Source organism: Rhincodon typus, chromosome 1 (assembly GCF_021869965.1).
Source record: "Rhincodon typus isolate 14 chromosome 1, sRhiTyp1.1, whole genome shotgun sequence".
Lineage (NCBI taxonomy): Eukaryota > Metazoa > Chordata > Chondrichthyes > Orectolobiformes > Rhincodontidae > Rhincodon > Rhincodon typus.
The window spans coordinates 66,107,189-66,118,034 of NC_063332.1; the positions used below are offsets into that span (position 1 = coordinate 66,107,189).

Below are 10,846 nucleotides of genomic sequence, written 5' to 3' on the forward strand. Positions count from 1 at the left end.
GTCCTCCCTGGACTGACCTATCCCCTCCCTAACTCCCCACCTACACTCACCTTCACTGGCCCCATCCCCGCCTCTTCGACCTGTTTGTTTCCTCTCCACCTATCCTCTCCTCTATCCATCTTCTATCCGCCTCCCACTCTCTCCCTGTTTATTTCAGAACCCCCTTCCTCTCCCCCTTTTCTGATGAAGGGTCTCGGCCCGAAATGTCAGCCTCTCTGCTCCTATGATGCTGCTTGACCTGCTGTGTTCATCCAGCCCTGCACCTTGTTGTCTCGGATTGACCAGCATCTGCAGTTCCTACTATCTCAGAGTTCAGAGAGAAATGGGCCAAATGCTGGCAAATGGGATTAGATTAATTTAGGATATCAGGTCGGCGTGGACGAATTGGACCGAAGGATCTGTTTCCGTGCTGTACAGCTGTGACAGTAAATCATTAATATAAGGATCTGATTTTTTAAAAAATTATATGCTGCTGTTTGAGAAGTTTAGATTATTTCAGCTTGCATTATTTTACCTTCAATTTAACTTCATTCCTTGTAAGGAAACTTCCTTCTACCAACTTTTGGCATCCCCTGTGCAACTACATGCGATAGGGTTAGTCAAGGTAGGGATGCAGCCCAGTGCATGCAAGAGAGAGAGAACAACAGTTGGACAGAAAAGGAATAAGTAAAGGTCAGCCTGGGCAAATTAGCGGTTAATTGGGACCATTATTATCTGAAAATTGGATTGTTGTGGTCGCAGCCCATGACGTGGCATGGTCTGGTGTGTGGGGTTTGGGGTAAGGAAATGGAAGAGGGTGCTCAGGCTGTAAAATTATTGAAATCAATATTGAGTCTAGAAGGCTGCAGAGTTCTCAAGAGGAAAATGAGCTGCTGTTCTTCCAGCTTGCGCTGAGCTTTGATGGAGCACTGCAGCAAGCCTGAGACACAAATGCTGGCCAGAGAACAAGGTGGTATGTTGAAGTGCAAGGCATCTAGAAGCTCAGGGTCTTTTTTGCGGAAAGAGCATTGGTGTTTGGTGGAGCAGTCGCCCAATCTACATTTCCCCAGCGTAGAGGAGACCATATTCTGATGTCTCATAGCGAATAGACTAGATTGAATAAAGTGCAGGTAAATCGTTGCTTCACCTGAAAGGTGTGTTTGGGGCTTTGAATAATGAGGAGGCAAGAAGTAAACAGGCTGGTGTTACATCTTCTGCAATTGCATGGGAAGGTGCCTTGAGGCTGTGGGCTGTGTTGGGAGTGAAGGAGAAGTGGACCAGGGTATTCCAGAGGGAACGGTGCCTGCGAAAGGCTGACAAGGAAGGGGAGGGGAATGTGTGTCTGGTCGTATCATTTCACTGGAGGTAGCAGAAATGGTGGCTAATGATCATTTGGTGTGGATGCTGCTGGGACGGTAGGTAAGGACAAGGGGGACCCTCATCGCTGTTGTGGGAGAGAAGAGAAGGGGTGAGGATCAAAGTGTGGGAGATGGATCAGACACTGCTCAAAGTCCTGTCAACAACAGGGCTAGCGAATCCTTGTTTGAGGAAGAAGGTGGACATTTTGTAGGCCCCCTTAGAGAAGCAGGCATCACTGGAACTGTTACGACTGAGACGGTGAAACTGTGACATAATAGAATAGATGTTTACAGGAAGCAGGGTGTAAGGATGTATAGTCAAGGTAACTCTGGGAATTGGTGGTTTTATAGTGGATATTTGGTGGTCAGACCTTCCCCAAAAATGGGAATGTAGATGTTGAGGAACGAAAGGGAGGAGTCAGAGATGGACCTAGTGAAGGTGAGAGCAGGATGGAAATTGAAAGCAAAATTGGTAAACCTTTCCAATTCCAGATGAGAGAGGGAAGCAGCACCGATGATGTCATTGATATCGTGGACAGAGAGTTGTGTGTGAGGTGCACAGTAGGACTGGCACAAGGAATGTTTCACCTACCCCACAAAGAGACAAGGTTAACTGGCACCCATGCAGGTAACCTTGGCCATGCTTCTGACCTGAAGAAAGTGTGAGGAGTTAAGAGAAGTTGTTTGAAATGAGGATGAGCTTGACCAGGCAGAGTGGTGGTGGATGGAGATGGTTCAGACTTTTTTTTGTTCCAAGAAGAAATGGAGAGCCCTTAGACCATCATGATGGGGAATGGAAATGCAATTGCAGAAGGTGTAACGCCTGCCTGTTTACCTTCTCTCTTCTCACTGAGGATCAATACACATCTTCCAGGAGAAGCAGCGATCTACCTCCACTTCAATCAATCTAGTCTACTGTATTCACTGCTCACAGTGGGATCTCCACTACAGTGGGGAGACGAAATGCAGACAGGGTGGCATTCTGTCCACAAAAATGACCCTAAGCTTCCAGTTGCCTGCCACTTCAACACACCACTGTGTTTTCTGGCCAACATCTCTGTGTTTGGCTTGCTGCAGTGTTGCAGCAAAGCTCAATGGAAGCTAAATGGGCAGCATATTGTTTTCCTCTTGGAGACTGCAGCTTTCAGGACTCACTATCGAGTTCAATAATTTTAGGGCTTGAGTATCTTTGCACATGTCCTTACCCCCAACTCCCATACACATTGGACTGCTACCATAACCATCCCATTGTCAACTACCAATGGTTCCTACTAGCAGCTGTTGATTCTCTCAGGATGACCATTACCCGTTCCTTTGTCTGTTGTTCTCTCTATGGGCTTCATCTCCACCTGTCATTTAGTCCTCCTCCTCCCTCCACCCCATCTTCAGTATATATATCAACCGTTTTCCCAGCTACAATCAGCTCTGAAGAAGGGTCACTGGATGCAAAACATTAACTCTGCTTTCTTTTTTTTCCCCACAGTTGGAACCCAGATCTTTTGAATTGTTGATACTTTGACCTCCCTCACTAAAGACCTGTGAGTGTTTTATGCTTACAACCTCCCAAAGTCCCTCAGACCCAAACATTGCGCAGATAATGTGGGAATTTTACTCTGCTTGCCTCTGGAAACAAGGGTGTATCTTGTTACGACACTTCTGGAAGCTCCCCTTCCATAAAACCAAATTGAATACAAGGGTGTGAAGGAGTCACATTTACAAGTTTCTGCACCCCAACACAAGACTAGGCTCGTGGGCATCAGATGTAATACTACTGACAAGCATATTGGAGGAAGAATTCCATAGTATCTTCCTTGTAATGCTCCTATACCTTGTCAGTGAATTTCTGTGGTTCAAAGAGAATTATTTCTAGAACTAAAAATAAAATCTTGGCTCCCTTATACACCATTTAAGAACTACACTTCATCTGACGCAGAATTTCGTTTTCCAGGAGCAGAGTGCTCCACATTATCAGTTCGATTCTCTGCTGGTAACTTCCCTGCATACATCATCAGCCAAGTTAGGATTACTGCAGATTTAGTGCAGAGGTCTCTTCCAGTGAGAGGATACAAATTGTAGAATCACAGAATCACCACAATGTTGAAACAGGCCATTCGCCCCAACAAGTCCATACTGACTCTCCAAAGAGCATCCCATCTGGACTACTCACCTACTCTCTCCCTGTAACCCTGTATTATCCATGGCTAATCCATCTAACTTGCATATCCCTGGACACTATGAGCAATTTAACATGGCCACCTAGCCTGTACATCTTTGGACTGTGGGAAGAAACCGGAGCATCCAGAGGAAACCCACGCAGGCACAGGGAGAATGTGCAAACTTTATAAAGACAGTTGGAATTGAACCCAGGTCCCTGGTGCTATGAGGCAGCAGTGCTAACCACTGAGCCACCATGCCGTTATAATTCAAAACTTTTTTTTTATGACTGTTTGTATTGAAGGGGTTTATGCTCTTGAAAAGTCTTTGGCATTTAAAAGAAATCCTTTTATCATATTGAGACCCTATTTATTGTACATGATATAATCAGATGTAGTTTTTGCATTTGCCTTGTATGCATTCTCCTTCCATAGCACAGTGACAGAACCCCATTAATGACAACTGATGAATTTTAATTATTTTTAAAGGCTATTCACAGACCGTTTTGAATTATGTTCCATGAACAATACTGAGAGCTTCTTTTCCACAAGTGTTATTGTTCAGAGCTTTCATAGAGTTATTTAATTCCATAAAAGTGGCTTTATTTTGATCAAATCTTTGTAACATCTAAATTATGGCTGAGAACACAAAGCTTTACAGTAAAAGTTCTATTTAGGCTGGAAAAGGATGTAAATTAGAATTTACAGGACATATTGTGACAAATGTGATAGGATGTAATTTGTCCCATTTTTAACTAAATGAGGATGTTTCTTTCGGCCTAAAATGGATGGAAAATAACAAATTGTGTTAGCCTTGACCAACTCACAATTATTTTCAATGATATTTAATATTTTTCAGAGGATGCTGAAATAACAATGAAGCCATACAACAATTTAATTTTTTTTAGTGCTTTGTAGGTTTACATTTGGGATTTTATTGAAAATATATGCTGTACTCCTACAGTCTGGTCTGATTTGCATACATATGGATATTGGTTGGTCTTCATAAAGCCACTATATTATTCTTAGTTGAAGGTGGCGTCTTTATACTTTTCTTTTAAATTTGACATGAAATAGCGTGGAATTTTCGGGCTTTGCTGAATAATACTAATATCAATGACAACGTGTATTTCTAAAGTCTGCTGCTACATTTTACATTGTAAAAAAACACAATCTGCTACGTCAGGTGTCTCGGCCTTACTGTTGTGTTGGTTTTTCTGTGTTGTACTAGATTCCACTCTACACACAGAAAAGAAAAGCTGACCTTGTGAATTGTATAAAAGAGTTGATGTGGCCTGTTTCCCAATCTTTCTTTTTGTTACAATGACCAGATTGTTGTCTGTTTCTTTTCCATAGTCATGGTGGACAATTGGAAAACTGAACAGCCCATATTGTGGGGCCCGCCTAGGAGATTTTAACTTTATCAGCAATGCAAAATGCCCTTGTGGGCAAGCAGTGACTGTACATATTTGTAAGAGTCGTACTGATTATGAAGCACCACGTTTAATCAGAATCATTGAGTCGGCAAAGGTGAAATCTCTTCTGAAACTGCAACGCATTTGCAAGTTAGAAACTGTAGGAAACGTGGAGCATGGGACAGAAAACATTGTGTCCAACAACATGCTTAAAGATTTTTTACACTATTCGAGAAAAATGGATCGTGAAAGAATAACTGAAGCACTATGCCTGGAGGCAAGATCACGCACTCGAGGAATGGTAGAAGTTGACAGCAATGAATTTCACTTCAAAGAAGCTTATCCACAGCCAAGCTCTTCTGCTTCACAGCCTCCCAGAGCCAGATGTACATTGATCGGTTTTCATAAAAAGTCTGTCAGTGTGGATTTTAGCAGCACAAACTCAAAGAATGAATCTGTTAGTTTTACTAGCATGCATGGCTTGTGCTCACGATCATCTTCCTGTGGAGTTATAATGCATCACCTAGGTGAGATTGCTAATCCTAGACAGTTTCCATTGGCAGATGATGTTAATCTGCAGCAGCCTGCATCTGAACAGTCCATTAGTTCCGCATTTCAGAGTCAGTGCAGTCGAGAATCTGATTTTATGGCATGTTCTCAATCGTTCAGTAATGGTCCTGTAGAAGCACAAAGTTTAGATCCTGGACCGTCTACACCAAGACATTGCAGGAGCAAATTTACCAATGTTTCTTCAACTCTTAGAAGTTGGTCATCTGACTCGAGTACTGAAGCAAGTTGCATAGAAGAGTGGGAGGAAGGGCATGATGGAAGCACGAGCAATCCTTGCAATGAATCACCTCCACACGTTCCTGTAATATCTACTCTAAGTGGGAAAGCACTGAATAAAAGACAAAGAAATAAACTTAAAAGTTTGAAAAGGAAACAACGGAGACGAGAACGGTGGCAGAGCAAGTTGAAGGAGCAGAAACAGGTGAGTGCTTGAAAGCCTGATAAATCTGACGTTCATTCTAATGTCAGCCAACATATTAGGAAAAGCCATTTATTACATTGTGAAAATCAAACAAATCTAATACTTGAAGAAAATCATCAGCAATGTAGTTTCCATTTGGTTTCTGAATGGGAATTAGAATTATTCCTGGAAGGCAATAACTGCATTTTGACAATGATAATTTATACTCCCATTTGAAAAAGCAGCCGCTGCACAACATTTTTGTACTATATCTAGTATTCAAATTTTGAAACAAATGCTGTTTCTTCTTGTAAAGTAGTATTTTAAAATTGTTTTCTAATTTTTGTGCCAAATATTAATGTAGTCTATTGGAAGCTATGCAACGTATGTAAGTATGCAAGTTCCACTTGGTTGAAGCTAGAAAACTGGTGTTATTCTGGAAGTACAGGGAAAGGAATGTTGTGGAATTGTTTTTCGGACATTCCTGGATAACTCTAGGAATTTTGAGTAGCCACTACTTATAGGCCTAGTGTAAGTTGGGTCTTCTAAAGGCATACCATGACCTGGTATGCATCTTCACACTCTAGAAGTAAAACAGGAAAACTGAAGCTTGAACCACTTTATAGTAGAAACCTGTAGTAAAGATAGATATCTTTATGCAGTGGATTTAAAAGTGAGCTCTATTTTCTTTGAAAGAAAGATGGTATTGTGGTGAGACTTTATTACAGGATTTAAAAGCTTGACTGTGTGTTGGAAATGGTAGCTAATTAGGGATGGTAGGAGTTTGGACCAACGATGAGGAAGAAACTGCAAAGCTAAGTGTGTGGGATTGAAGGGAGTTTAGTTCTAGTGGTTACTCTTTACTGCTCTGATGATTTTATGTGGTAAAAGTTGTTGGTGAAATATGCTTGATGTTTTGCCATACTCATGTTTCAGATAATATATATTGGAATCTCTCTGAAAGTTCACTAGCAAGAGCTAGATTGTCCTGGGTGCCGTTGAAACTTTTTGGTTGACGTAGCTGTACCAGGTGACTACTCCCAATTTAAATAACGCATGGAAGAGTCACTGAAGCACTTACCACAAGGTTTCTCTCATCTGTTCTTGTAGCCATGATATCAGCAGGACTGGTCAAATGAAACTTCCAGTCAGCGGTGACCCCAAGGGTGTTAATGGTGGGGTGGTAAGGTGGAGGGGTAGTGGTTGGCATTTGTGATCCATTGAAAGTCAAGGGAATATCTTCGGATTTTCTGTGTTTGAGTGGTGTTATTTGTCAGATGCATGGCACAATGCTTTTACTCCATACACTTCTATGTTGAATTGCTAAAATTGTTTTATCGTTATAATCATAAAGATAACATAACTGATAACTAATACTGCAAATGCCAAAGTTTTTAGAACTTTTCTTTAGGTTGACTTACATTGTCTTATTATTTCTTCTGTTTGCCGGTGTTTCTGAATGTTCTCATTTGATATGGCATGGCAGCATCTTTTTTTTTAGTGAAGACTGCGATTTAAAATTAATTTTCTGATTGGACAAAATAAAACTTTTTCATGTAAGTAATTATAAGTATTTAATCAGCAGTGACAAGGTAAACTTGTCACAGCTTAGCTGATCACATGAAACACAAGTTACAGAATGGGCAGGTGTCTCAACTGCTTCGTTTGGAAACTCACTTTTTTTAAACAGCAAGTGGTGAACTTAGTTATTAATATATATGCTTTATTGTGTTACTACGCCTTCAATTTCAGTTATAGATTTTTGTCAGATTTGATTCCCATGCTGTAGCGATAGTAAGATCTCCAAAGTACTTGCATCACAGCTGGAGTGTTTGGACTGAAATAAGGTCCCTAGCATAATGATTATTCTTTTAAAGGGAGTAACTAACAAGCTTAATCTAAAGAGATGTTATGGCGCTGGAGCTCATACCCATGATCTGCTCCTCCTCCTCCACTGTGTGAGAAGTCATGGCCATTTCCAGTGTCTCTGGTGACCCTGTATGCAGGAGATTTGTCTGGCTGCAGCTACTGGTTAACCAGGTTCCCAAGTGAGTCCATCTCTGAAACATCTGTGATGCTAAGATTGTCTTGGACAGCACATTCAATGAGGTGGCCACACCACAAGTAGGAACTGAGTTGGCAAAAAGGGAATGGGTGACCAGCAGGCAGAGTTGAGGAAGTCAGGTAGTAGTGCAGGAGTGCACGGTAGCTGTTCCCTCTCCCCACACCGCGACCCCCTCCCCCAACATCCACCCCACCCCAACCACCGCCACCACCAAATGTACCATATTGAATACTTCTGTGGGAGATGTCTTCTCAGGGGATAGCAGCAAAAGCCATATCCATGGCACCATGGGTGGCTCTGGTGCATGAGTGGAGGAAGAAGAGTAACAGATCTATAGTGAGAGGGGTTTCAATAGTAAATGGAGCAGGAAGGCGTTTCTATGGACACAAAAGAAACTCCAGGATGGTATGTGGCTCCCCAGTGAAGAATGTCTCTATTCTGCTTGTGGACATTCAGAAGCTGGGAAGGTTGACAACCTGTGGTCATGATACATATTGGAATCAAAGACATAAGTTTGAAAAAAAGGGATGGGATCCTACAAGAAGAATGTGGAGAGTTTGGTTGTGAATGAAAAAAAAGGACCTCCAAAGGTAGTAATCTCAGGATTGCTACCCGAGCTACGTGCTAGTGGGAGTAAAAATAACGGGCTATAACAGATAAATATGTGGCTAGAGAGATGGTGTAGGGGAAAAGGATTCAGTAACTTCAGAAACTGATTACATTCTCTCCCTGTCACACCTTAATTGGCACCACTTTTACATTTTGTTCTTTCTCCACTATTAAAACTCTTTAGTCTTTTGTATTGCGTCTCTATACCACCAACCCTCTTCTGCCTCTCAGAAATATAAAAAAAAAGTTATTTTCCAACATGTTTCAGCTTTGAAGAAGAGTAATACCAGATTCATAATGTTGACTCTACTTCTCTGTCAACAGATGCTGCCAGACCTGCTGAGTTCGTCCAGCTTTCTGTTTGTTATAAAAATATTCAGAACCATTTCCTAGTTGTATTAGTGTTCCGTACTTATTTTCCTAGTAAATTAAAAATGCCTTCAATTTTTTTATATAATGTGCGCATTGCTATCAATGTGCTCAGAAAAACCAACATAATTTTTTTTGAGCACTTCCATGAATGCTTACAAATAGAACACCCAGTGGTGATTAGTTGGTTCTGGGACCCTGGGTAATTTTCTGGGCAGGACCCATGTTTTCTAACTTCTAAAATTAGCACAATAGATTGTAGAAACTTAGATGTGAACGGTGGAATTTGTGCTTTAAATTCTGCAATCTTTTGTATGAGTTATGCAGATGACTTGTGACAGAAAAATATCATGACTGAGGGGAAATGCCACCTCAAATATCGTTGGGGGATGGGAAAGCTGAATTATTCATGGATAACATTTTTCTCCATATTAAGGAATCTAACTCAGACTCTGGGCTAACTGTAGAGAAGATTGGCCAGATTTTGATTGCTGTACAGTGAAGCGTGCTAAAAGGCACATATATTCGCAGCGGATAGGATAAGATTGGGCCTTTTAGTTGAGTGTGCCAACTTTCTCAAGCTTGTGCATCTAGAATGCCCAACACTTGTTGACCTATCCCTTTAGGAGCAACAGGGAAAATGACAAATAAAGGAAAGTTTTTTTAAAAAAAATGCTAGAACGCAATTAACCCTGATTTCAAATGGCCTTTTTGGCCTTGTGTAAACTATATAATAGAGTTCTCATTGTAGGTTTAACTTAAGAACTGTAAGTTGAAGTTTGCCAAACTTGTAATGAGTATTGCTGAAATATGTAAAAACCCATCCCACATGAAGGTATTTTTCAAATATGTGATAAATTTAAGAAAGTGAGGTTTTAATTGCATGTTGATCCCTGCAGTGTTATATACCATTTTTGTACCATGCTTTGAAAAGCTGCAGAAATACAGCTTTTTATTAAGGAACAACATGCTGTGAGCCTTCCTATGCACACCATTTGATTATATAGTGTGGAACTTATAATACCTATAAATATGACGATACCAGCCAAGCTAACATGGCATGCTGTAAGAAAAGATTAAGTACGAGGAATCTTTGCATAAAATCTCACACTAAGAATGCCCAGACAATACAAAAGAGTTTGCAGGTTCAAATTTTGCTTTTAAACCCAGTTCATAATGTAATATGTGACTATAAAATATGTCCCTTTATGTGTTAACAGTATGACCCTACAGAATAATTTAAACATTAGTAATTTGTTTTGATTTGATGCTCTGAAACTTGTATGCATATTGTTGAAGAAGGGTCACTGAACCCAAAATGTTAACTGTCTCTCCACAGGTACTGCCAGACCTGCTGAGTTGCTCCAGCAATTTCTGTTTTTGTTTCTGATTTCCAGCACTTGCAGCTGTTGGGTATTTTTTGCATGTTGTATTCAATGTGACTAATGCATCTATATGTCCTAAAGGTTTAGGCCAAAAACTTTGGGCTAACTTTACTTGCTCCTGGACCTGGACTAGGGAATTGAGTACATGCCGTATTTGCATTCTGATAATGATCCTTCATTATTTTTAAGAGACAGAAATTCGTCAAGGTATAACTTAGGACCATGCCTAAATTCTTAATGTGCTTTGCAAGTGCATCAAGCTTTGTGTTGGTAGTATTAAATGTGACTGTAGAATCAGCTTACTGAACTATATTCAATTACTGGCTTGGGAAATATGCCAAAATAAGGGATTTTTCTACAATCTTAACTCGGTATCAGTCTATTTTGTCTGTATCACATGGCTTGAGGTTTTATTTTAAAAAAACTGCAATCGAGGACTACTTGTAGTAGAGGATCTGCTGGTAGTTTTCGAGAGACATTGAAACAAGCTTGTGACATGTGATTTACTCAGATATGTGATTTACTCAGATATGTGATTTACTC

The 10,846-nt window shown here is 40.6% G+C and overlaps 1 protein-coding gene across 1 annotated transcript in view; it reads left to right on the plus strand.

The window, feature by feature from the left end:
- Positions 1-10,846, plus strand: part of rnf180a (ring finger protein 180a) — a 174,700-nt gene that overhangs the window by 64,577 nt on the left and 99,277 nt on the right. The window contains exon 2 of the mRNA XM_048597771.1: positions 4,847-5,896. Within this exon, the coding sequence (XP_048453728.1) occupies positions 4,847-5,896 (1,050 nt within the window). The remainder of the gene's footprint in view (positions 1-4,846; positions 5,897-10,846) is intronic.